General features: G+C 58.3%; 1 protein-coding gene across 1 annotated transcript; it reads right to left on the bottom strand.

The window, feature by feature from the left end:
• Positions 1 to 707: 707 nt before the first annotated feature.
• STC2 (stanniocalcin 2) lies at positions 708 to 8,277 on the bottom strand. Its single transcript, XM_056112378.1, has 4 exons — positions 7,783 to 8,277; positions 5,716 to 5,858; positions 3,769 to 3,980; positions 708 to 1,169 (listed from the first exon to the last, which is right to left on the bottom strand). The coding sequence occupies exons 1-4, from the start codon at positions 7,931 to 7,933 to the stop codon at positions 776 to 778; spliced, it is 900 nt and encodes a 299-aa protein (XP_055968353.1). The 5' UTR covers positions 7,934 to 8,277; the 3' UTR covers positions 708 to 775.
• Positions 8,278 to 26,545: the final 18,268 nt, after the last annotated feature.

The raw sequence follows: 26,545 nt of genomic DNA, 5'->3' as shown, positions 1-26,545 counted from the left end.
GGTCTCTCCCCGCCCGTTCCCTTTGTGTTCAGAGGGAACGGGAGAGGCCTCAGCAGAGCGCTTGGCTGGGGGCCCCAGGTCTCGTCTTGAACACCCTCCCCAGCCCCGTCCTGCCGTTGGACTCCTGTTCTGTCGCCCGGTTGCTTTTTCCAAAAGCGTTTATTTAGAGGACAGATAGGTAGGAGGAATTGGATAAATAAAAAAGTGGACCCGACAGTGGAAGCAGTGGTTAAAGTAGGGACCCGCGAGGCCGAACAACGGCTCAGACGTGGTTCTCGGGAGCCCTGCCCCGGCCAGGTGGCTCTGCACCTCTGGGGACCCCGCGAGGAGCCCCATTTCCGCTGGCACCAAGCACCCGCCCAGCGTCCCCCCACTGCGTGTTCGGGTGGGACGTGCCAGTTGTTGGCAGTGGCGGCTCCTGGAGCTTCAGAGGGGGTGAGGGTGTCCAACTGCGTCCGCATATGGTCCGTCGGGGACGCTCCGCTCCCCTGCCCCTCCCCTCCGCAGAGCAGAACGCAGGCCACTAGCTCTGCGGACAGAAAGCAAAGTTGCAAAGGAGGACAAGAGGCACACCGGCCTCCACTTACAAATATGGGCCCTAGGCTGCCTCACGGCCAGGGGAGGGCAGTGCCCGCTGTGCCCAGGCCTCCCGGCGACCGTCGTCAGCTCTGCAGTCCCGCCTGTGCCTGGGTGCCGCAGCCCCCTCAGTGATGGCGAATGTCCTTGGAATGTCCACAGAGAAGAAAAGGGACGGCACGGAGGGCAGGCTGGCGTCTCACCTCCGGATGTCCGAGTCCTCAGGCTGTCCCCCCTCGCCCTCACTGCTGCTCCCAGGGGCTCCCGGGGCCCCAGGCCCCCATGCAGCCTGGCTCCGGGAGAGGGCGTGGACGGGGCTCCGGCCGCCGCGCTCGCCCCTGGCTCCGCGGCCAGGCTCCCGACCGCCGGGCTCCGCGTCCCCAAGCTGGGCCCTGGTCAGCCGGGCTCTGTCCCCCGGGGGCTGGCGCTCGGGAGCGGCCGTGGGGGGCCTGTGCAGGGCAGAGGTGCAGAAGCTGAGGATGGAGCACAGGCCGCCCCAGCTCTGCTCGCACTGCGCCCGGACGCTGCGGGCCACGGCCGCCCTCACCTCCTCCCCGCACGCCAGCAGCAGGTTCACCAGCTCCACGAAGGGCCTGCGGCAGAGCAGAGAGGCGGGTGAGCGGCCGCTGTGAGGGGTGCCACGGGCTGTCTCTGCAGAGATCCCTGTGGCCCACTGCTCGGGGGGCTCCCGACTCCCCCAGGGGGCTTCTCAGCCTGCACACCAGGGAAGCCGCCCAGAGCCCGGCCCTCAGCAGGGGCAGCAGCAGCAGCGCTGGGAGGGTGTGGGCCAGGCAGAGGGGCTGGGACCTGCCCCCCGACGCGGGGCTGTGTGCAGCGTTGTGCTGGCTGGCGGGCCTTCCTAGGCCTTTTACCTGGGGCCACGTCACGTGGTGCTCAGGCGCCCTGCTCCTGCTCTTCCACGCGAGCCCCTCACACCCCCCGCTCCCTGACTGGTGTCCCTAAGCGGCCGTCCTGCCATCCGTCTGCTGGCACGGGCTCAGAGCCACACGGCCGTGTGCCAGGTGACAGAAGCATGGTCACTGGGAGGGTCTTCCAGGCCGCAGCGGTAGTCTGACTCCCGCCGACCACCTTAGGGGGCCTGGACCGCCCTGCTTCTGTCTCTGTCCTTAGTAAGCTGGCCCGGGGGGGGGGGGGCACCGGGCGGGGGTGAGGTAGGCCCACATAGCAGAGGAGAGGGTGGGGCTCAGTGCCCAGGAGTGTTTGGGTGGCGGGATCTTGGGGCCTTGTGGGGGGGAGGTCCCACCATCTCTGACTGCACATCACAGCCTGGGGACTTGAGGGCCGTGCAGGGCACCAGCGGGGGTGGGGGGGGCGCAGGCGGCCGAGAAGGGCTCTGGCACTGGCTCTCTCGGGAGTGGACCCACAGCTGGGGGAGGGGCATGTGCTCAGCTCCACTGGGATCCAGCTGGCTTGTGGCCTTCCCGGCTGCAGGCTCAGCCACACGGTGACAGAGGCCGGCCCTCTCCACTGGGTGTCCGTGAGGCCAGAGGAGTTTTAAAAATACTTGGAGGGGACGTGGGTGGAGACAGGCAGCGGATGGAGAGGGGAGTGGGGAAGAGGGCACTGAGGGGAGCGGGACTGACCACAGCCTGGACACCAGGTGCTTGGGAGGGAGGGACAGGCAGATTCTGGGGGACTGTCATTTTCCCTTCATCTGGTCGGAGCCAGTGTCCTGTGGACGGGGGTCCTGATCTTGCGGGCCTCTCTGCAGCTCTGTGCTCAGAAGTGCTGAAGTTGGCTCAAGCGCTGGATAACCGAGCCTGGGGGAGCTCAGGCCTCACTGGCGCTGGGTGCCGCATGCCCCCTTCTCCCCCTGGGCACAAGCAGCACCCATTGCTGGGTGTGAGCACTGAGCCATCAGCCCGCACGGCTGGGCTTAATTCAAAGGGGAGCACTGCTCTGAAGATCCCCAGCAAAAACACTGTCCAGTGGTCCCAGGGTATAAGCACTGTCTCCGGTGGTCCCGGGAAGTGAGCACTGAGCCAGGTAGGCCCAGGGAGTGAGCACCGAACCAGCAGTGCTTGTCCTGGCTGCTTTCTGCCCCATGTCTCAGAGGGATGCCCCACAGTCACACTGCCCTGCCTTAGTGATGTGCAGGATTTGGGGAACCCAGAAGGGAGGGATCGACCCCAGCTTGGGGGATCAGTAGAGGCCTCATCCACCGGGGCTCCCAGGGCAAAGTGGGTGCTCCAGTCCTTTGAAGGGGTGGAGCAATGTTCAAAATAATGGCCATCCCACCTCTAAACAGGATGGCCTCGTTTGGTTTCCGGCCCACTCCTGGTGGTGGTCAGGGCTCGCCCCTGGCTCGGTGCTCAGGGACCACTCCTGGCAGGACTCGGGACCCTGAGTCGTGCCAGGGTGAGAACCCGGGTTGGCCCCATGCAAGGCAAGCGCCCTCCTTACTATCACTTTGGCCCCTCAAGAGAATGACTTTTAAGAAGGAATGAGATGTCCTGGGCCAATGAGCGCATTGCTAGTCTGCAGACATGAGTCTGTTTCCCTCAGAGAGGCCACAGAAAGCGGGCGTGCAGTGACGGCTGCTGGCTCCCAGCAGGCTCTGCAGCCAGGGAGGCCGTGCTCGGGTGGGAGGAGCGCGACGGTGCCCAGCTTTGGGCCTCTGAGCGGGTCTGCTGTCTCGTCCAGCCTTGGGGCGGGGAGGCCAGGGCGGCCGGGGCGTGTGCCCAGCTCGTGACAGCCCCGGAACTAGGGGTACGTGGCCCTGGTAAGGCAGAGGCTCTTTCTCCTCCTGGTCTGTCCTTGGTGATTTTGGAAGTGAAGGTGGCACTCTGTGTTCTCTGGCTGAAGGCCAACAGAAAGGAGGGAGGGGTCCCAGGAAGTCCCTGCAGCTCTCCTGGGAAGGGCCCTGCCCGGCGACAGGAGAGGCCGGCCTGGAGAGGGGCTCTGCGCCGAGGCTGGGCACTGGCCTTGCACACAGGGGGCCGGGCTCCTGCCCCGGCCCCACCCACAGGGAGTAGTCTCCTGCCCCCCCCCCCCCCCCAAAAAAAAACCCCAACCAAGAGCCCAGCTCCCTGCAGGGGGCCGCGAGGTGGCTCAGCACGGAGCCCTTACCTGCCTTGCAAGTGGGAGCCCCCGGATCTGATCCCGGCACCATGAAAATGACTAAAGCCACTCCGCCCCTTGAGCGCGACTCCCCGCCGCCGCCCCACTCACTCCTGCAGCAGCAGGTCCTTGAAGTGGATCATGTCGGCCAGGACGTGCGCGTTGGCCCGCGCGGCCGAGCACAGGTCGTACTTGAGGTAGCATTCCCGCTGCAGCTGCAGCACCAGCTCCCGGATGGCCGGGCACTTGCGGCTGATGCAGCCAAAGCGGTGCCGCAGCGCGTGCGCCTTGCACTTCAGGGCCTCTTTGATGAAGGACTTGCCCTGGGACAGAGAGGGGCCATGGGGGGACCCGGTCACTTGCCATGTCCTCGCCACAGCTGGCCCAGGCGGACGTCCTGGTAGGGCAGGCCCTGCGCCACAAGGAGGTCCCTCTGGGGCGGCTTAGCCCCCCCCCACAGTAGACTGACCAGTCTCTCCTCCCTCCCCCTGCTGGGCCTCCTGTGACTGTGTGGCCTCGAGGTGTCCCCACATTGGCTGCTGGTGGTCCTGCCTTGGGGGGCCCCAGTGAATTTCTCCGAAGCTCACGCCTTCCCCTCTTTCTGCCATCCCACCAGCGACACAAGATGGGGTGCTACCCAGCACGCAGAACCCTCAGGTCCACCCGGCACCCACCCCCCACCCCAGTACTGCCCGGGGAGCTCCCCGAACACAGGCAGGAGGGGATGCGCGCGTGCCCCGCTCTCCGCCTGCCCTGCCCCCTCCCGGTGCGGAGCAGGCTTGACTCCATTCAGCTGTCTTGCCTCTCTGAGGCCCTGCTGGCACCCTGCCTGGCAGGGTCCGAGGGAGGCAGCCCAGGGGCTGCCCCGCCCCCACGCGGCAGCCAGGCCGCATCTGGACCCAGTCCTCCCTCTGGCCACCATGCTGCTAGCTTGTCCTTATCCTGGAAGGGAGACAGCTGTCGGGGATGGGCTGGGGGGCCTCCGCTCCCTTATCAACATCCGCCGGGGCACTGTGGGAGAGGTCCCCCAGAGCGCCTCCCCAGGGTCCTCTGCACCCGGTTCTGCAGACAAGCCATGGCGGGGCAGAGACCACCCTGTTTGGGCAGGGGCCCCCGGAGGGACCACACTGACCCAACCTGCGGTTTCTGTTAGAAGCGGACAGTCGGCCCCCTGGGGCGCCCTCCTGGAGGCCGGAGCAGGGCAGTTGTCCTGGTCCTGCCTGCACAAGGTGGGGTGCTTCTCACAGTACCGCCTGGCAGGTGGGTCAGGGAGCCGCCCTGTCCCGGTCCCCTCCTGCCATGGGGTCCTAGACCCCCAGAACGGCAAGAGTGATGTAGGGGGCAGAGCTCCGTGCCCCCTACCCTCAGTGAGGTAGCAGGCTGCTCCCCTTGCAGCCGAGTTTCAAGGCAGCTTTGGGGGCCGGACCTGGGGAAGGGAAGTGGGTCAGGCCCTGCCTATAATTATCATATGGAGCAGGGCTCACTCAGGGCCTGCCTGTGCAGGGTCCCCGCCCTGGGAGCTGATGCAGCTGTGCCCTGCGCCATCCCCCCTGGAGACGCCGAAAACCCTCCCCCCCCCACCTGTGCGAATGGACCTGATCTTCCCCCTGGGAATGGATTGCCACTGTTCTGGTCAGACCCAGCGGCTCTCTACGTCAGGAAGGTCTTTGTTGTTGTTGTTGGCTTTGCACCGTGCCCAGCTGTGCTCTGGGCTTACTCCTGGCAGTGCCAGGGAGACATATGGGGGTCAAACCTGGGTGGGCCGCATGCAAGGCAAGCGCCCTGCCCACTGCATTACCTCCCCAGCCCCTCTGTCCAGGGTTTTTTCATTTACGGGGATCCTGGTCTTCTCCACCAGAATCCTCCATTAATGCCTCGACCATCCCCCTTTGCCCCGGGTCCAGAAGGATGCCAGCTACCCGAAAGTGCCAGCAAGCAGAGCCTGGGGGTGGGGTGGGGGAGACCCGGAACCTCCCCTTCCCCCTTGCAGACATGCATTGGGAATCAGGGCTGGCTCTGTCTGCCCCCTCCTCACCCCCAGCATGTTCCGGATCCTACCTGGGCATCGAACTTCCCCGCATTATGCAGGAAAGTCATGCAGAGTCCATGCAAGCCCTGGATCTCACAGGAGTTGTTCTCGAAACATGCGAACACGCCACAGCCCACGTCGCCGGCACTCACCAAACAGTGCTGGATTTCCGCTGCAAGGAGAAGGATCCAGGACAGAGCTCAAGTTCTCGGCCATGCCGGAGAGCAGGAGGCTGGCTGGGGAGGCGGCTCAGATGTGGGAGCACGTATTGTTCATGTGGGAGTCCCAGGTTTCGTCCCTGGCACCCTAATGCCCCCCCTGGAGTGAGCACTGAACTTGGAGTAGCGTCCAGCCCCCCCCCCCCAGCACCACTGGCCATGGTCCCCAAATAAAGAGGGTAGGGAGAGACTTAAAATTTTAGTGAGGCTTAAAGTTTAAGAGAGAGAGACAGAGAGGAGAGAATCGATTATCGGGTCCACAAGAGCAGGGAAAGCAGAGAGCACTGTCTCATGAGTCTCCTACCTAGAGCTGTTTCTGTGACCAGCTCACCACTGTCCTGCGCCTAACCCCAGCCTAGCCGTGGAAGAGTATTCCACTCTCCGTCTTCCCGCTTAGCCACGGTCACCGTGGGGAGACTGAGTCTGAGGGCAGAAAAGCCAGTGGGGCCTTTCTTCAGGCTGCGGCCAAGCAGAACTGCGCTTCCCAGGGTGGGCTTGTGGGCCCCCCGCGCCGCATCAGGGAACATGCCCCTTTCAGACTCCGGTCTGAAGGAGGCTGTTCTTGAATCCCAGCCATTTCCTTCCTGACCCCAAGTGAGGGCGTCCAGAAAAGCAGTTTCAATTCAGCTTTATGATTCAACACCTAAAAATCAAAACAAAATTCCTATTAAGGCAGCGCCTCCGATCCCTCCACATTAAAAATACCGCGGGTCAGGCAGCTGCGGTTGGTGCGTCCTGCCTGCAGCCGTGCGGGGCTGGCAGCGAGAGGCGGGCTGGAGCTTGTGTGAGGTGTCGCTTGCTCCAGGATTCCTGTGACCCACGCGCCAGCGCACCCCATACCTCTGCTCAGCGTGATTTGTCTTTCTGGAGGGAGAGGGCAGGAGAGGCAGCTGGCCCTCCCTCCCCCTCCCCAATTCCCTGACTCAAACCAAGCACGGGATTACATCAGAAAAGTGTATCTGGGAGAGGGCAGCAGAGAAGCCGAGATCCACACTTGGATGCAGTGTGGGGGGTGGCGGTAGGCTGGGGAGAGGGCCAAAAGTCTAACTTAGAAGTCACAGTTCCGTGCCCAGGTCGCCTGCCGGCAGCTGCGGCCGCTGTGCCGGAGGTGATGGGAAGCTCCCACGCGCTCACGCGCTGCCCGGAGTGCGTGCCAGGCCCGCATTCACACGCTGGGGCGTCCCCAAAGGGCACTCGCGCCCTGCAGGGAACGCACGCACACACCCCCAAGTAAGGGGGGCACCCTCCGGAGCGCAGGAGCTGCAGGCAGATTTCCGTTCTCTCCCTGGAGCTGGGACAAGAGCCAGCCCGGTGCCCTGCACGGCAGCTTGGCGCTGAGCGGAGGGCAGCGGCGGCGCATGGCTGGGGCCGTGGCACCATTCCCGGCTTGCAGACCTGCCGTGGGGCGGGCGGGCGGGCGGCAGCGCCCCGAAGCTCTGCTTTGCATCCTCACCCCCTCCTTCGGAAAGCCCTGTCCTCGAGGGGAAAGTTGTCCGGCAGTTTGTCTTGCTGACCAAGTTACCGGTCGTGGGTATCTTGGAGGCTGGGAAGAGCGTCTTTCTCCGCCCCAGGCCGGCCGTCTGGGGAGAGAAGTTTCTGCGGGTGCCAGCGCGCAGCGCGGCTCTGGGGCCCCTCCTGACCTCCCGAGGGCAGGCGGGCCGGATGGTGCGGGGACCTCGGAGCCGCCAGGGCCGCGTCTGGCGCAGCACATCCACCCTGGACCCCGGGGAGGACGGCAACAAGTCCTGCCCCGGCCATTTCATCACCCGCCGGCACGTGCAGATTCCGGGCGCGCCGAGCCTGGGGCTTTCCTCGGCACGGACGCGCCTCTCGGAGTTTCCCGGCGCGGGCCGGGGGCGCGGCGCGGGCCGGACTCACCTGTGTTCTGCAGGGACAGGCGACCTTTCTGCTGGGATCCCCTGTCCTGAGGACCCTCGGGCGGGTTGGTGGCGTCGGTTCCCCGCGCCGAGTCGAAGGTGGCCAGCACCAGAGCCAGGGTGACGAACTGGCCCAGCCGCTCGGCGCACATGGTTCTCGGGGCGGGCCTCGCGCCCGGAGACCTGGGTTCTTTGTGTTCCTCCCGTGCTCGCCGTGTCCCTCCTCCTCGCGGCCGCGCCGCGCGCTCGGCTGGAGGTTACCCGGCGCCCTCCCGCAGCTCTCCGGAGACCATGTGATCAGGCGCTGGCCGCGCTGCCGAGTGCCGGCCAGCGGCGGGGCCGGTGCCTCAAATATCCCCGGAGGCTCTGGTGTCACTTGAATGAAGGAGTCGAGCAGGTGTTGTCCCGGCGGCTGGGCCAATCCGAGACCCCGGCCCGTTTGACAACGCGGCCGGGAGGCGGGGCCTGCGCCAACCACTACCCGGCGCGGCCGCGAGCGCCCGAAGTTGCCGCGGAGCCGGCGTCCGCGCGTCCGCGCGCGGGTGTGAGCGGGCCGGGCCGAGCGCACGGCCGCGCACGGGAGGGAGGGCGGCGGCGCACCCGCACCGCGCTGGGAAAGTTTCTCTTTCCGCCGCCTGGCATTCCGCGAGACGCCCAGCCCGGAAGCCCTGGCAGATTGGAGGAGTCCTGGGCACCGAGATGCCGGGGACAAACTGAGCACATATGGGAATTCCTGGCGTTGGGACGCTTTCCACTAAAAAAAAGGGGGAAAAAGCCATCCAAACCCAGCGACGCAGGGTAGTGGAGGGAGACGCCGGAGCGCAGGGAGAGGCCGGCTGCAGCTGGCCCCCAAGCCCCGCGCCCGCGCCCCACGCCGCTGCATTCACCCGCCGCCGTCATCCCTCGCCCTGCCTCCACTCCCGGCCGGCCCGGGCTGGGCGGCGGGGACGGTCCAGGTGACAGCCCGGGCTTGCATCACTTCCACGCGGGTGGCAGGGCGGCCGGAGGGAGCGCCAGGGGCCACTCTGCACCACTTCCCCCGCGCGCCCCTCGCCGCTCCGCACCCCGCGTTCCTGTCCCCGCCCGGGCATCGGCTGGAAACGCTCACGAAGACCCCCGCCGCTGAAAATTCACCCCCGGGAACGCGACCCCACCTTCCCTCCTCCTGGTTGCGCCCGCTGGGCGCCCCTGCCTCCCCGCCCCCCGGGGCTGCCTTCCCGCGGGCCGGCCGGCGGGGGACGCGGGGAAAGTTGGGCGCCGCTCGCCGCCTCTTCCCCCCGCTGTGTGCGTACGTGTGCACGCTCACGTCTCGCCGGCGCCGGGCCCGGCCGCCCAGCCGCTCCGGGCATCGCCAGTCGGACGCCGCCGCGCCGGGGGCTCGCCGCGCGGGGGGAGGGCGGGGACGCGCCCGCAGCACGCACCTCACGTGGGGCGCGCGCCGCGCCCCTCCCCCGGGACAGGTGAGCCGGGTACCACCCGACTTCCGCCACCCCCACCGCCCGCCGCCGCGGCTCCGAGTTGGGGCGCCTGGTCCGCGGGCCTGGGAGTGGGGGTGCGGGCCTGCCTTGCATCCGGGCAGGGGGAGGCTGGTGGCACCCACCGCTCTCGTCTTCCCCACCCCGGTGGATGCGGTCAGTAGCCAGCAACCCGCCCCCCCCCCCCCCGCCCCCAAACACACAGCCCAGCTTGGAGGAGTGAGGAGGGAACGGGGTGCCCCACTCCCGAGGCACGCGACCCCGTCCCACCCCAGCCCGTTCGTTTGTCTCTCAAAGCAGCCCCCACCACCAAGTGGCCGCTGTGAAGGTCTCGGCCTGCAATTCGGGTGAGCCGTGGGGATCAGAGTCCCACCTTGACCCCAACATTGCCTGGCATTCGGGGGTGTGAGGTCAGAGGTGGTCAAATTGGAGGCGGTTGGGTCAGTGGTCACACTTTGTGGCCTGCACTGGTGTCCGAGATTTCGAAGGGTGGGCTCTAGAAAGCAGCAGCTGACCGGCGCCCCCAGCGGCATCTGGTCCCTTCCCCCAGAAGTCCCACACTTCCTGGCCTGGCCTCGAGTCTCATGCAGGTGAGAACAGGGGCTTTGGACCTGGGGTGCTGGGGATTCGGATGGTGTGTGTGTGTGTGTGTTTGCAGGGGCAGGGGAGGGGCAGGCCTAGGTGTGCAGGCAGCACCACGCTCCCCTGAGGCTTGACTCCAGGCCACTGGGGTCAAACCTGCTCACATTCGGGCCAGGGTCAGACCCACAGAGAAGAGCCAGTGGGAAACAAGACCAGGCTGGACCACTGGTGTTCAGTGGGTCACACGCTGGGGTGGCCTGAGCAAACAGAAGCAGGGAAGCCTGGTCCCCGCCTGTCGTGACTCTGTTCCCCAGCTAGGTCATGAGGAACACCCGGCTCCAGGTGAGAGGCCGCAGGTGATTCCACTAAGAAGGAGAATTTCGGAACCTGAGGGTGGGCCCAGCCGGTGGGGGGCGGGGGCGCAAAACTGATTTTTCTTGTTCTGGACCTCGGCTCCATTCTTTTGACCCAGGTCTGGTTGGGCCGGCTGTGACCGGGGCTGGGAGCACCTGGTCTTGGTGCTTATTGTGGGAATGCGGAGTTGGAAGCAGCCATGGACCCTGAGACTGCCGTGGGGTTCCCCCTGGGGGGCTTTTGTGGGGAGACAGGATGGCATTTTCCTCGAGTCCAGTGGCTGGTGGGCCTAGAGACACACGCTTCCCGAGTGGGTTCCGGTTTTATTGGCACATCCGGTGGTTGAAGGCGAGGCTCCTGGACCCTGCCGCACCCTTCAGGAATTAGGCTGCCTTGGTGAAGGGTCCTGCAGAGGGCATGGGGTTCTTGGAGGTGGGCTTCCACATGTGGAGGCCCATGTAAGTGGGGCTCTCAGATGGTGGACGAGGCCATTGAGGCAGAGCTGCCCCCGTCCCGCCACGGGTGGGCCGGGGGGTGCGTGGAAATCGTCCCTTCCACGGCTGCCCGCCCGGCGCCGACTGTCTGGCTGAGAGCGCCACCTTCTGGTTGGAGAGGGAATGGCGCGGCCAGACGCCGGCCATCTGGGTCTCCTGCCTTCTCAGTTTCCTTGGCAAATCTGTTTCCTGCCCGTCTAGGCCACCAGCTCCTCACAAGGACATACTTTGAAACGCCTGCACACACCCCGCCACAGCCTTTCACAGGCTTCCTTTGTGAGCTCCAAATGTGCCCCAGTCAGGGTTCTTTTAGCCGCATGTTTTTACCAGGGGAAGTAAAGATTCCAAGTGAAAGGGACAGACAAAATACTCGCCGCCGACAGTGGCCACAGTTCCTGAAAGCCCAGCTCTCTCCTTGGGTAAACGGGCCGCCGCTTTATGAAATAGAAATTAGGCTGGGGAGATGGTCTTCGATTCTTTATTAGGGATGCGAGAAAATTCTACCAAGGGCTTCATGAGATGGTGCCAAGATGTTAAGAAAGCGTTTGCTTGGGGCGGAGAGGGAGTGCAGCTGGTAGGGCACTTGCCTTGCATACTGCTGACCTGGGTTTGGTTCTCAGTACCCAGATGGTCCCCTGAGCTCTGCCAGGAGTGATCCCTGAGCACTGCCAGGACTTGCCCCCAAGAGCTAGGAAAGCTTTTGAGTAGGTGGGAGAGATTGCACAGGGTTGAGATATTTACCATGCTCGGGGCTGTGCCAGACATTCTCTCTAGGTCCCAATTTCGGAGTCATGCCGTAGATGGACTGGAAACGCAGGAAATCAAAAGAATGGCTTAAAAACAATCCCAAGAGAATAGGAACACTGTATCCCTCACAATCAATCCATTTACTGGAATGAATACAAAGCACTAAACAGCCACATCTGATGCTGGTTGAGTTTGGTTAGTGCCTTGCTCAGAAGCCTGACAGTGTCCCGGAAGCCCCTCTCGGTTCTCCTTGGCTCATCATAGTTGCTTCCTCTTAGGTGCGGAGGTGAACTTCCTCCCTGGTGTGTGTGCGCGCGCGCGTGTGTGTGCGTGCCTGGGGTGGGAGGGGGTCCCTTCTCCACGGGGAATGCTGGTGCCCCAGCCCCAGGAAGCGTGTCATGAGTCTGAGGGGCTCTCTGGCTGGTTTCAGGTTTGTGCTGTGTTGGGCGGGGGAGATGGAAGAGGTTTTGCTGAGTTCCCTGAGCACTGCCAGGATCCCTCCCCAGCCGGGAGTAGCCCCGGCCCACACCAGGAGTGGCCCTGAAACAAAAAATAAGCAAACCCAGGGTGCACTAGGGACTGTGGAGGCTGCATGGCGAAAGGGGCGTGGGGGCCCTGTGAGTCTGCTTTCCTGGTTTCCGTGGGCTGCCCTCACAGGGCTCGACCTGCTTCCCACTCCTGGTCACGCGGTGCTGGGGATCAAACCCAGGCCTCCCAGATGCAAAGCCCGTGAGAGCTGGAGTTTGAAACCCTTCCTTAAATGACCTTACAAAGAATATAATTCACAGTCTATACTCGTTCTCAATGGTGTTTTTTTTGTTGTTCTCAATGTTTGTTTTTGAGGGTTTTTTTCCCCCCTTAGCATTTCTGTTTAATGAATTTGGGGGAGGGGTGAAGAGGAAACGTTGACAGTGCTCAAGGATTACTCCTGGCTCTGTACTCGGGAATCACTCCTGATGGACTCAGAGGGACCACATGGGATACTGGGGATGGAACCCAGCTCAGGTGCACGCCAGGCCGGTGTCCTTACCTGCTGTATTCTCTCCAGCCCCTGCAATTTTTGGGTTTTTTTCGCATTCTTTTGAGGTTTTTTTTTTCTTTTTGGGTCACACCCGGCGATGCTCAGGGGTTACTCCTGGCTCATGCACTCAGGAATCGCTCCTGGCGGTGCTCAGGGGACCATATGGGATGCTGGGAATCGAACCTGTATCGACCATCTTGGCTGCGTGCAAGGCAAACGCCCTACCCGCTGTGCTATCACTCCAGCCCCCTCTTTTGAGTTTTTTTGCTTTGAGCTACACCTGACAGTGCTTGGGCACTACCCCCTGTGCGCGCTCTCTCTCTCTCTCTCTCTCTCTCTCTCTCTCTCTCTCTCTCTCTCTCACCCTTTTGTTGATTGTTTTGTTTTTGGGTCACATCTGGCGGTGCCCAGGGATCACTCCTGGTGGTCCTCAGGGCAAATGTAGTGCGGTGATCAAACCTAGATCAGCAGCATGTAAGGCAAGTAAGTGCCTTATCTCTTGAGCTATCTCTCTGACTCTCTTTTGTTCTTTTTTAAAGCAGATTCTAGAGATCAGAGAGGACAGTTTCATTGTTTGCTAATTGATTTCATAAGTTTTTAAAATTTTGTTTTAGGTACCGTGGTTTATAATACTGTTAACGATAGCATTTCATGCATTACACGAGTCATCACCTGACCCAGAGTGTTCATTCTCTCCTCCCCCTCCGTCTTCTCCATCCTGATCGCCACCCCCCGCCCATCCTGTTCCCCATTTGCTCTGGGCATTTGTTAGCTCCTTACTATGTTCCTTCACGAGGGAGGTCATTCTCAGCCTGCCCCTCCCCTCCCTTCACTCAGCATGGTTCTCTCCAGAACATCCGTGTAGCAGGACGGCATGATTTCACCTTTTCTTCCAGCCCCAAGTAGTGTTCCATTGTGTCTGCACACTGAAGTTCCTTTATCCGCTCGTCTGTTATTGGACACTTCATGTTGTTTCCAGTTTTTGGCTATTGCGAGTCGTGCTGTGGTGAGCACAGGAGTGCAGATGGCTTTTCTGAAGAGAGTTTTTTAGCTTCGGGGTAGATGCCAAGAAGCGGAATTGCTGAGTCATATGGGAGCTCTGTTCCTAGTGTTTCATTTTATCTGTTTTAGTTTTGGGGCCACCGTTGGCAGTGCTTGGGCTTACTCCTGACTCTGTGTTCAGGGTTCACTCCTGGTGGGCTTCGGGGGGACCCTGTAGGTTGCAAGAGATCAAACCTGAGCCGGCCACATGCCGGGCAAGTGCCCTACCTGATTTACTCTCTCTCCAGTCCATTCCTTGTTCTTTTGAGGTGCGTCTGAATTGTTTTCCAGAATTGTGGACCAGTCGAGATTCCAACTGGCAGAGGATGAGGGTCCCCCTTTTCCCCACATTTCTGCTGACACTGCTGGCTTTGTTCTTTGTGATGCGTACCAGTCTCACTGGTGTGAAATGATGTCTTGTTTTAATTTGCATTTCCTTGATGATATGTAATATAGAACATTTTGAAAAATATACCTTTGACCATGTGTGTCTTTGAGGAAGTTCCTCTTCATCTCTCCCCCTTTTTGATGGGTTGGTTGTTTTTTCCCTTGTGAAATTCTACCAGTACTTCTTTCATCTTGGGTAGTAATCCTTTTTCCAGACAATTGGTGGGCAAATATTCTTTCCCAGGGTGTGGGAATGTCTTTATTCGGATTCTTTGTTTTAGGGACTCAGGGCTTACTCCTGGCTCTGCACTCAGGAATCACTCATGGTGGTGCTCAGGGGACCCTGTGGGTGCCGGGGATCAAACGCGATGAGGTGCATGCGAGGCAAGTGCCCCACCCACTGTACCGTCCCTCCAGCTTGGCCCTCGTTTCTCTTGTGGTGAAGCTGCTTCTTAGCTTGATGTCTTCCCATTGGTTTATCTTCCCTTCTGTTTGCTTGGCCGATGGTGTTGAATCATTGAAGATCTCTATAGCTTCAATGTCTTGAAGTGTTCTGTCTATTTTTCTCGATATAGTTTATGCACTCACATCTGACACTGAGGTCTGTAATCCGTTTTGGTTTGACTTTTGTGTATGTTATTGAAAAGGGTTTGCCAGTGGCACAGAATTGAGAATCTAGAGACAGAACCTTGGGTATATGGATAATTAATTTTCAATCAAGGGGCAGAGAAAAGCCTCTTCAACAAATGGTGTTGAGAAAACTGGTCAGTCACATGCAGAAAAAAAATTGAACTCAGACCTGTTTTTAATTAAAAACATGGAAGCGTGTGTTCATTTTTTTGCATGTGACCGACCAGTTATCCTCATGCTATTTGCTGAAGAGGCTTTCTTTGCTCTGCTTCCTGCTCAAGGCTCCTTTATTGAAGACTGGCTTCAGTATCCCTGAGGGTCTGCCTCTGGCCTCTCAGTTCTATTCCACTGCTCTGAGTGTTCATCTTTATTCTGGTACCACACTGTTTTGATAACTACAGCTTTATAGTGCAGTTAGAAGTTTGGGCAAGAGAAGCCTCCCATCTTCTTTTCTCCTAGGATTGCACTGGCTATTAGGTGGGGGCTATTACTCTACCTGAATTCCATGAGTGTTTGATCCATGTCTTTATAAAGCGTCTTTTGGGGCTGGAGCGATAGTATAGCATGTGGGGTATTTGCCTTGCAGGCGATGGACCCAGGTTCAATCCCTGGTATCCCATATGGTCCCCCAATCACCACCAGGAGTAACCCCTGAGCGTTGCTGGGTGTGACCTAAAAAGCAAAAATAAATAAATGAACAAAAAATTTAAAAGCATCTTTCTTTGTTTTGTCATCACATCTGTTAGTGCTTGAGGGTTACTTCTGGTATTGTGCTCAGGGATCACTCCTGGTGGGAGTGTTGCTGGGGATCGAACCTGGGTCGAACTCGTGCAAGGCAAGTGCCCTGCCTGCTGTCCTATCTATCCAGTCCCATAATGGATTTTTTTTTATAGGAACTGCCATGAATTGGTATGTATTTTGGACACGGTTGTCGTTTTGTGAGCAAAGTGCTTCCATTTCCTCGTGTCCTCTTTTACTTCCTTCAGTAGTGATTTTCAGTTTTCTTTGTATAAATCTTCGACCTTTTTTGTTAAGCTGATTCCCAGGTTCTTGATTTTCTGACGCACAATTGTGAATGGGCTTATTAAAAATTTTTTTCTCTCTTCTTATTCATTCTTCACTTATAAAAAAGCATAGATTCCTTCGTGTTGATTCTGTAGCCAGCCACTTTACTTAACAAATCTGTTGTTCTGGGAGCCTCTTTGTGGAGACTGTAGGGTTTCCTAAGTATAGCAGCCTGTCCTCTCCGGATAGTGAGGTGGCAATTTCTTTTCTCTTTTTTTTCCTTTTTGCTTTTTGGGTCACACTTGGCGTTGCACCGGGGTTACTCCTAGCTTTGTACTCAGGAATTACTCCCGGCGGTGCTCGGGGGACCATATGGGATGCTGGGAATCGAACCTGGGTCGGCCGCATGCAAGGGAAATGCCCTACCCACTGTGCTATCACTCCAGCCCCACAACTTTTCTGATGGACGCCCGTAGCATCTCTTTCTTGCCTGATTGCTAGGGTACGAACTTCCAGTACTGTATTGACTATCAAGGCGAGAGTGGGTAGCCATGTCCTATGTTTTTTGTCTAGAGAGAAGCTTTCGGTGTTTCACACTGAGTAGTACCGTTTTTCTGAGAGCTTGTGGTAAATGGCTTTAGCTGTGTTGAGGAAAGTTCCTTCACTTCCCATGTTATTGAGAGTTTTAACATGAATGGGTGTTGGTCTTGTCAAATGCTTTCTCGCATCTATTGATATGATTATATTTCTTTTTTCCTTGTATTTATATGGTGTGTTACATTGATTGACTTGCATATATTAAACTGTCCTTGCACCCCCTGGGAAAAATACTACTTGGTCATACTTTTTGATGTATTATTGGATTTGGTTTGGATTTTGTTGAGGATCTTTGCATCTTTGGTCATCAGGGAGATAGATCTGTAGTTTTTTGTTTTGATGATGTCTCTGCCTGCTTGGGGTATGTGAATGTTTGCCTCAGAGAACCTGGGAGGATTCCTATTCGTTCAGCTGAAATACCTTGAAAAGGAATGGGAGTAGGTCTTCCAGGGTTTGGAAGAACTCACTAGAAAAACTGTCTGGGCTGGACTTTTGTTTTTGGAAAGATTTTTTTATTTAACATTTTAATTTCTCAATAGTTGCTTTGTTTCTTCTTGTCGACCTTGGGAGGTTATAGAATAAAATTTTATTTCTTCATGGTCCTCTGTTTCATGGCATAAAAATGTTTGAAGTAATCTCTGATCCTTTGAATTCCGTGGCACCTGGTGCCATGTGTCTCCCCTTTCATCTGATTGGTTTCCAAGGGTTTTCTCTTTCCTTCCTAACGACCACTTAACTTGCATCCCTGTGAACTTTCCTCTTGACGTTGTTTTTGTTGTGTCTACTATGTTTTGGTAGCTCATGTCTTCATTCTCATTTGCTTCCAGGAACCTATTGATTTCATCTCTAGCTGCCTCGTGGACCCACTGGTTGTTCATTCATGAGTTGTTTAATTTCCAGTCGTTTGAGTTCCCCCCCATTTCTGTATGTGATTATATTCCGTTATCAGTGCATCTCTATCTGAGAGGAGAGCTGATAACATTTCTGTTCTGTTGATTTGAAGGAGGTGTGTTTGTGACCCAGCATATGGTCTCTCTTGGAGAGTGTCCCTTGTGCACTGGAGAAAAATGTGCATTTGACTTTCTGGGCATGAAGAACCCAGTGTATTTCTGGTAAGCCCATATCTTCCATTTCCCCTTTAAAGCCGGTGATTCCGTGTTGAGTTTTAATCTGGTTATATGCCTGGGGTTGATCTGGCTTGTAGAGTGTGGCTGTCCATATCTTTCTTCGAGCGTGTTACAAGTATTTTGATGGTACCTTGTTATGTGCAGAAACGTTCAGTAATGAGCTTTTCCTGAAAAAATATCCTTTGATCTAGTAAGAAATACCAACTGGGATGGAGTGATAGAGCAGCAGATAGGGCGTTTGCCTTGCATGTGGCTGGCCTAGGTTCAATCCCCGGCATCCCATGTGGTCCCCAGAGCACCACCAGAAATAATTCCTGAGTGCAGAAACAGGAGCATCACAGGGTATAGCCTAAAAACCAAAAATAAAAACCAAATCAGGTACCAGCCACAATTTTCTGCTACTTGATGGAATCGGGAAAGTCTGTTTTGTGATATTAGTCAGAGGGAGAGGGACAGACACAGAGTGATCTCTCTCGTATGCGAGATGTAAAGAAAAGTAGTAGGGGAATAAAAAAACGGCCAAAGGCAAGAGAGTCCGGGAGGTGCAGTGTGGCGCAGTGGAGGAGGCACAGCCCCTGCCGTAGAAGCAGGCTGCGGGCGCGGCTGGTGGGTGCATCCTGGAAGGAAGCGGAACCCTTAGACGCAATCACGAATAATTTGGTAACTTTATAGCTCAGCGGTAGGGCGTTCGCCTTACAAGTGGCCAACATGGCCGACCCAGGTTCGATTCCTCCGCCCCTCTGGGAGAGCCCGGCAAGCTGCTGAGAGTATCTCGCCCGCACGGCAGAACCTGGCAAGCTCCCCGTGACGTATTCGATATGCCAGACACAGTAACAACAAAGTCTCCAATGGAGACGTTACTGGACCCGCTCGAGCAAATCGACGATCAACGGGAGGACCTTTAGGGCTGGAGCGATAGCACAGCGGGTAGGGCGTTTGTCTTACAAGCGGCCAACATGGCCGACCCGAGTTCGATTCCTCCGCCCCTCTCGGAGAGCCCGGCAAGCTACCGAGTGTATTCGATATGCCAGACACAGTAACAACAAAGTCTCCAATGAAGACGTTACTGGACCCGCTCGAGCAAATCGACGATCAACGGGAGGGCCTTTACCTTTACCTTTACCTTATAGCTCATGGCAATTCAATAAAATGTAGGAAAAAAAGAGAAAGAAATGACCATCCTTTTTCTTTATAACTTTTGTATTTTGGGCCACGCCCCGCCGTCCTTGGAGCTCACTCCTGGCCCTGAGTTTGGGGGTCACTCCTGGCGGGACTCGGGGGACCATCTGGGGTGTTGGGAACAAACCTTGGGTCAGTCATATGCAGGGCAAGGACCCTGCCCGTGGTATCCACCCAGCTCCTTATAGTTTGTTTTTTAGCTTGAAATCAGTGTTATCTGATGTAAGTATGACCACCCCACCCCTGGAAGAGAGCTGTTACTTGAAATATTGTTTCCCAACCTCTAGCTTTGAGCCTTTGTGTACCCTGATAGTTCAAATGTGTCTCCTTGATTGGTGCCTTTAAGCCATTGACATAATGATATTTATTGATCTCTGTGTTGGGGGCCACACACAGCAGTGTGCTCAGGGCTGACTTCTGGCTCTGTGCTCAGGGATCAGTCCTGGTTGGCTCGGGGGACCATAATGGCTGCCAGGGATGGAACCCGGGTGAGTCACATTCCAGGCAAGCCCTACCCGCTGCACTGGTGCTCCATCCCACGATATTATTGAAAGGAAAGCTTGTTGGGGCTTCTTTTGGGTCATCTTTTTGTAGAAGTTAGGTGTGTTTGTGAAATCTGCCTTGCCTTAAAAAAGCCCTTTAATGCTTCTTGCGAAGTTGAATTCAAGACTATGAAATTCCTGACTGTTGCTCTTGTGCGAAGCACTCAGTTATTCCTTCAGATCTGATAGTCTGTCTGACTGCGTGAAATATTCTCGGTGAGGTATTCACTTGAGTTTTAAAGATTATATCCCACTATTTTCTTCTGACCTGCAGAGTCCTTCTTCACAAACCTGCTGTTAATCTTCTTTTGTATGTGTGTGCGGGGGTGAGGGGGTGGTCATACATGGCGACGCTCAGGGGTTACTCCTGGCTCTGCACTCAGGAATTTCTCCTGGCGGTGCTCAGGGAACCATATGGGATGCCGGGGATCGAACCCAGGTTGGCTGTGTGCAAGGCAAACGCCCTCCCCACTCTACTATGGCTCCAGCCCTCTGCTGTGAATCTTAAGGAAGCTTCTTTGTCTATAATTTCCTTCTTTGATTCTGCTGATTTGATAGTCTATCTCTCCCTTTGACTGCTGACATTCTGATGATTTGTCTTGGAGTGTTTTTATTTGGTCTCTTTTAGGCTGGCACCCTTTGGTCCTCTTGAATCTGGGTTCATGCACTCCTCAACTCTAGAAACTTAGCTCTGATCTCTTCCTTCCTTCCTTCTTTTCAGTTTTGACCACAGCTGACTGTGCTCTCTGCTTAGGGAACTCCTGGGGGAGGGGCTCAGGGACCATGCTGGGTGCTGGGCGTTGGACTGGAGGGGGAAGAGTAGTCAAGCAGTAACTTAGTGACTCCTCGTCCGCTGTTGACTGGGGGCTTAGCTGGCACCGCTGAGTGAATGCAGATTCTGTAGGAAGTTAGAGGAAAGAGCAGGTGGTGGAGGAAACCGGAAGGAGGGGACCGTCCCAGACAGGGTCGACTGACTGGGTCCCCTGTGTCCGTGCACAGACTCACACATGCCACCACCGCATGTAGGCACACAGCACGCAGGCACGTGTACACGCGTGATTGCGCCCAGGCGTGTGCACGCAGGCACGTATGAGTGAGCAGCTCTGTTTCCGCTGGAAACCTTGCTGGCAGCAGCTCAGCCCCACCCTGGCCTTCCGGACTCGCTCCCTGGTCTCCCGCCTGCAGGAGACTTGCTGCTGGTGCCCCCACTGCCCGCCGTCTGGCTGCTTTCTTGGCTTGTGCCCCCACCCCCCGGCCCCGACAGTTGAATGCTGGAGGACAGGGACATGTTCTGTCCTTCCCTGGGTCTTTCTCTGCACCCAGGAGAGCTGGGCCCGTGGCGGACAGTCGGCCAGCATTGGCAGGATGACCGTGTGGTGTGACCAGGCCTGGGTGGGGTCCCTGGGACCGCCTGCCTGGCTCTGCAGGGCTGCTTTCTGTCTGTCTCGGTGGCCTTCCGCCTCTCTCGCCCCTGCTTCTCCCGGCCTGCCTCCGCCCAGCGCGGAGCTGAAGGACAAGCTGGGCGCGGCAGTGAGGGGAGCGGTTGGCCTGCTGGGGGCCGCGTCCTGCCTGCGGTCACGTATCGCCGGGACATGCCTCCAGAGTGGCCGTTTCCTGGGCGGCCCCAGAGGCGTTGCTGAAGTGGGCCCAGCTGAGTGGACGGTGGGAGCTGAGGACTCGGCCATGTCACGTGGCCTGTGAGCATTCAAGAAGTCCCTGTCTTGAGTTGGGGCCTTCTCTATGTTAACCTGAGGCTTCTGGAACTTTCTCGCGACTCCTCAGGGCCCAACCCAGCGTCACTTCTGCCAGGGTGCTCTGGCGTTGGCGAGTCTTCGTGCTTTCTCTTCAAACACCAGACAGGGCTCCTGTGGCTGGGTGACGAGGGGCAGGGAGGCCCTGCCCGTGGCCTTTGGAACGGCAGCCGTCCGTGCCGTGGTTCCCGTGAAAAGGTCAGACAAGTGGAGAAAGGCAGCGGGTCCCGGCCTGAGACGGTCGGCCGCGGGTTCACAGGAGAGCGCGCTTTGTTGATAAAATACGACCTGTTTGAAAGATTTATAAGAGTCTCAAATCCTGTGTCACCCTTCAGAATTTAAAGCAGCAGGAAACCACTGTGATATTTTTAAAGCAAGTATTTATAAAAGTAATTGGGTGCTCTTGATGTGGAAAAAGGAGGGGAAAAAGAAGAGGCTGCCAAGGAAGCTATATTGGACGCGACATAAAAGCCAGGTTTGCAGTCAGGGAGGAAGGCGCAGGAACGGGACGCTCAGTACCTGCAGGCCTCCCGCCGCCCCTGCCCATGGCCTTGCAGGGAGGGGTGGCGGCGCCTCCAGCCCACAGGCCCCGCTCAGGTAGGAGCCCGCCCGCCTGCCCCGAGCCCTTCTGAGGCCCCGCGGCCCTCTCAGACCCAGGACACGCAATCTGGACAGAAAACACATGTTTCTGGGAACATTTGGGGTAAAAATGAAAAAATGCGACCTAGAGCCCCTGCCAATGATTTTGTTGCGAATATCCGAACCAGATGCTTTCTCGCCGTCATTCCAAGGCGTTCGCCAGGATGATGCCTTTGCTTTCATCCTGGAGACCAAGTTAAAACATGCCTGTGTGCGATGCAGAATGAAGGAAGCAACAAGGACCCCTCCCCAGAAAACAAAAACCGAACCCAAAAGAACCCCGAGTCCGCAGTGTTGGAGATGGGGCAGATTCTGATTCTCTGTGGGGAGGGGGCGGGGGGGCTACCGGACCTCTCCCTGCCAGGAGGTGGTGAGTGGTGGGGTCCTCACTGCCTGCCCCGGCTGTGTGTGGTTCTGCAGAGTTGGGGAGCACGTGGCCTGGGAGTGGCACTGCCGGGGCCGATGGTGGCCCGGCTGCACTATACCCGGGACCTTCAAATGGAATTTGGGGGTGTCGCAAAATATTGGTCTTAAGTTTTTATGATGTGTGTTTAGCAAATGTTTGTGTTTTTTTTTCCTCCCCCCCCCCCCCCCCCCCGGCGAGGCTCAGGGGTTACTCCTGGCTCTGCACTCAGGAATTACTCCTAGTGGCACTTGGGGGATCATATGGGACGCCGGGGATTGAACCTGGGTCAGCTGCGTGCAAGGCAAACATCCTCCCTGCTGTGCTACCGGCCCCCACAAATGTTTGATATGTATGCTTGTGTCAGTCTGTCTGGGCTTGGGTGAGAACTTCTCAGATGAAACGGGACTGTAAACCCCCTGCTCAGTGCTTTCAAGAAAGAACCCACAGGCTGGAGAGAGTGACTGCCCCACCCCAAGACCCACACTGAAGAGGGACCCACAGATTATTAGAGGCACTGAATGACTGTCGACCGTCGGGCCTTTGCAGGGACTAGGGATGCGCGCCCCTCCCCACACCCTCACCAGAAACCATGGCTTAAGTTTTGACTGCCCACATCTAAGGGAACATCTTCCCTGCAGCGGTCCCCGGTTTCTCCTGGGCAGTTGACCCTAGCACTCCTTGGACACCCCGATTCGCAGATGTCCAGCTCTCAGGGCTGACCCTGTGCATTCGCCAGTCTGCTCTCGATTTCACCCTTTGGTGCTCTGGTTGGGATTTGCTTCCCACGGTCCCTTAGCAACCCTCAGGCATGCAGGATTTGATACAGAAATACACTGGGCTGGAATTTTCAGTCTCTCTATTTAGTGCAGAGCATCACTCCAAAAAACAAACATACAAAAAACCCAGACTTCGGCCTCGCTGGTACTTGGCGTTTCGGAGGTCCTGCAGATGCTCTGAAGGGTGAGCCCCTGGCCGCAGGGCTTGCACGGCTGGAAGGAGCTGCCTGCCCTTCCCGGGAGCTGCCCACACTTCACACGGCCCATGAGTCCGGGATTTCAGCGGATTTGACCAAGGCCTCCTTGGCGGCTTCTCCCAGAACCGCACAAACCCGTGTCCAGTCTGGTGCTAGTGGGCAGGAGGCCGTGTGGGTAGGTGTGGAGCCGGACGCCTGGGTGCAGCCCCTGCAGGACAGGTAAGGAAACGGGAGTCAGACTCGGGGCCCGGGGAAAGCATCTCGCTCTCTCCATCCTGGCCAGTGTGTCTTGTTGCCCACGTCTCTCCATCCATTCTCAAGGGTTGGGGTTTGCATGTCCCTGAGGCAGCCGTCTTGGCCGGTCTGCCCTGCACCCCGTGGCTTGGGGCTTGTGTGGGTCCTTTCTGTAGGTTCTGCGTGTTCGCCGCTTGTCGGATGTGTGACGTCAGAGTGTCTTCTGCTTTTTGCGGTCGTTTCTCTGCTTTTCAGTGTGACGTTCTGTTTCTCTCTCCCAGGTGAGTGCATTGGAGTCACTTTTGTCTGCTATGGGTCCACTCTAGGCTCAGGGGTCCACCCCTGGCGGTGCTCAAGACCACGCTGTGTCAGGGGTCCAGCCAGCCTCCAGCAGGTGAGGCTTGTGTCGGCCCAGTGAGCCCCTCTCCGGCCCCTGGCCCGGCGCTGGTTCTTCAGGGCGGTTCGGGATGTCCACTCTGGCGTGGCTGCCCTCCTGGGGTCCCTGCTCGCCGTTCTGCACACGCCACCCCCAGCCCACCTCCAGGCAGGCCTCGGCGTCCCCACTGTCCGGGTCTAGGTCCAGGCGTGTGTGGCAGCCAGGGCACAGCGCTGGGCTGAGCCGAGCAAGTCAGGGCTCTCCAAGCCGGACCTGGCCCTGGGTGGCACGCCCAGGTCACCAGGGAGAGAAACTATCCCGCCCCAGGGGAATTCTGTGAGCAGAAGAGTGGGATCCAGAGGAGGAAAGGAGCGAAAGGGGAAACTTTTCTGACTCATGAAGAGTTCGGGTTTTTTTCTGTTTTAAATGGCTAATGCCGGGTATCAGATGGCTCTGGCATTTCGAGTTCGTCGGAAACGTTTGAACGGGTGATGTCAGAGTCTCATATTTATAAAATGTCAGTATTCACAAGGCAGTGGCCAGCGTGTCCTTTGAGCCCCTTACATGACGGTGACAGTTTCAGGTGTCACAGATGTCAGCCCTGAAGGAGAGACGGTGGCGGCTCCCCAGTGCCCGGTGGCACTTTCCCTGGAAGGGTTTCAAGACCATTGCATGGGCCTGGGGTGGCCCAGGGCTTAGCCCCCGCCTAGCATGTTACCTGTGTGCCCTGCATCCTTGGGTCCTGGCACGGAGGGTCCAGTTATCTGGACAGCATGGCAGGGCCCCAGCTCCCCGACCACTGGGGCGGCCTCCAGCCCCCCAAATGCCCTAAACATGGGGAAGGTCGGGGAGAGGGCCCAAAAGGCAGGAGTACATATTTGCATGTGGGGGTCCCGGGGTCGGTCCCCAACTCCACAGTCTCGTGATCACTTCCAGGGTGACCCCATGAGTACCGCACCCAGAGGTGCCTCCAAGCAGGGCTGGGTGTGACACCCTCAACTGAGACACCTGGAAAGGGTCCAGGAACAGGAGCCAGGGGTGGGGACGGGCACATTCTTCACACTGGGTGCACCTGCAGATGGCCCAGGGGCCTCTTGGGGGCCTCTCTGGGTTTCCTTTCCCCAGACACTGCCAGACTGGAGGGCAGCCCCCCCTCCCGCCAGCCGTGGTGGTGGGTGGGGCCCAGGCTCCCACGCCCTCGCCTGGGCTCTGTGGGCTGCCCCTCAGGCTGCTGCTCACTCGGCAGGAACAAGACCGTGAACATGTTCGTGTGTGAGAGCGAGTGAGTGGGCAGGAGAATGTCCCTGATCACGGGGGACACGTGTCAGCAGGCCCGATGAGGAACGGACAGTTTTGGGGACTTGTGGACGACGTTGGGAGATGCATGATAGAGTCGGGATTCAGGGCTCCCCTACATGAGAGCAGGAGAGGAGAGGAGAGGAGAGGAGAGGAGAGGGAGGGTGAGAGGGAAAAAGGAGGGAGAGGGGCCAGGGAAAGAAGAGGGGGAGGGAGGCAGGGGAGGGAGAGGGGAAGAGGAGGAAGCAAGGGGAGTGTGGGGGAAGGGAGAGGTTGCCTGGCTTGGGGTCCTGTTCCTACTTGGCCTAATGGGCGGGATAGGGGCTGTGGGGTCCTCGTGGGTTCAGGGGATGGGGTGGGGGCCCGTATCGGGGTGCGGCTGTCAAGAGCCCTGGATTTGGGGGGGAGGTTTGGATGGGGCCTGTAGCGAGGGTGCTGAGTGAGCGTGGGGTAGGAGCAGCGGGGAGGAAGGGGTGTGGTGGGGGTCGTTACTGTCTCTCGGGCCCTTCTGCAGTCCTGGCCCAAGTTGGCACTCAGCCATGGCACAGACTGCAGGGTGCTGGCTCCTACTTGGGTTACGGGCTTCCAGGGCCTCCCGTGCAGCCCTAGGGAGCCTGGGGCCCCCATTGGTGATTCTCTACCATCCCTTAGGCCCGGCAGTGCCTAATTGAGTTAGTTTGGGGCCATACCTGGAGGTAGGCTTACCCCCCAGCTCTGTATGCGTGAATCACTCCCAGTGGGCTTAGGGGACCCCGAGGGATGTGGGGATTGAACCCAGATCAGTCACGTGCAGGGCAGACACCCTCCCCACTGTGTTATCGCTCTGGGCCCAGCCAAGTCAGTGGCCGCAGGAACCCAGCGCAGAGCACAGGCCTTGGGGGGTGGGGGGGACGGGCGCAGACAGTCCTGTCTGGAAGGCGGAGGGACGGGCCATTGGGCCTGGTTGGGGTGCATGATAATAGATGGTTCAGGACTCAATAAAAGGGTATAATTCTCTGGAGGGATTCCACTGAGCTCACAGACCACGGGAGCGAGGCTCGTCAGCACAATGCAAGCTGGGGTGACCGCAGAGCTTGTCAGGGGAGCCACTCGCAGCTGTGGAGTTCCCCGGGAAGCCCAGCCACGACCCCCCACCTCCTGAACCCACAGGCCGTGGGCGCTCAGTTTGTGGAAGCGCATGTGCCTGTGTGGATGGGTGTGTGTGAGCATGTGTGGGTGTGTAGAGCATTGTGAGCTTGTGTATGAGTGTTTGCATGTGTGTGCATGTGCATATGTGCTGTGTATGAGCGAGTGTGATCTTGTGTATGTGTGTAAGGGTGCGTGTATGTATGTGTGTATGAGCATGCGTGAGCAAGTGTGTGCACACGTGTGCATGTGCATATGTGTCTGTCGTACCCGGCTACCCGGAGCCCCCGTGTTTCCATGGCATGATGTTTGTTCCTCAACAACCCTCTGAGGAGGCCATCCATGTGCACGGGGGCGTTTCTTGGAACTCAGGGTGAAACAGCCACGACCTTTACTTCTGGGTGCTGGCAACCAGTGTGAGCACGGCCCTGTGTAAGACAATAGGGAGTAGTGGGGCCTGGGACAAATGGAAAGTCTTGCTTAAACCCTTGGGCCTAGAAATATGCCCCAGGCGGTGTGAGATCGTGGTTCCCAGGCGTATGACTTTCCACAAGCTCCGGGGCTCACCAGTAGGCCCCTCAGTAACGTGTGTTCGCTGGTTTCTGTTGCACAGGGCACAGATGAACCCCTCAAAAGGGAAACTCTCTCCTCTGACCTCTGCCCGAAAAGGTTGCCAGCCGCTGGCTGGGACCGTGAGCGCCTCCAGGACAAGCCCTGTGCCCCACGGCAGGTGTTGTGGCCGACCCCCGGTGACCATCCCTTCCTGCTCCAGCCAGCCCTGGA

This window comes from Sorex fumeus, unplaced genomic scaffold, assembly GCF_029834395.1.
Source record: "Sorex fumeus unplaced genomic scaffold, SorFum_2.1 ptg000017l, whole genome shotgun sequence".
Taxonomy (NCBI): domain Eukaryota; kingdom Metazoa; phylum Chordata; class Mammalia; order Eulipotyphla; family Soricidae; genus Sorex; species Sorex fumeus.
This window is presented reverse-complemented; position numbering and strand designations above follow the sequence as displayed.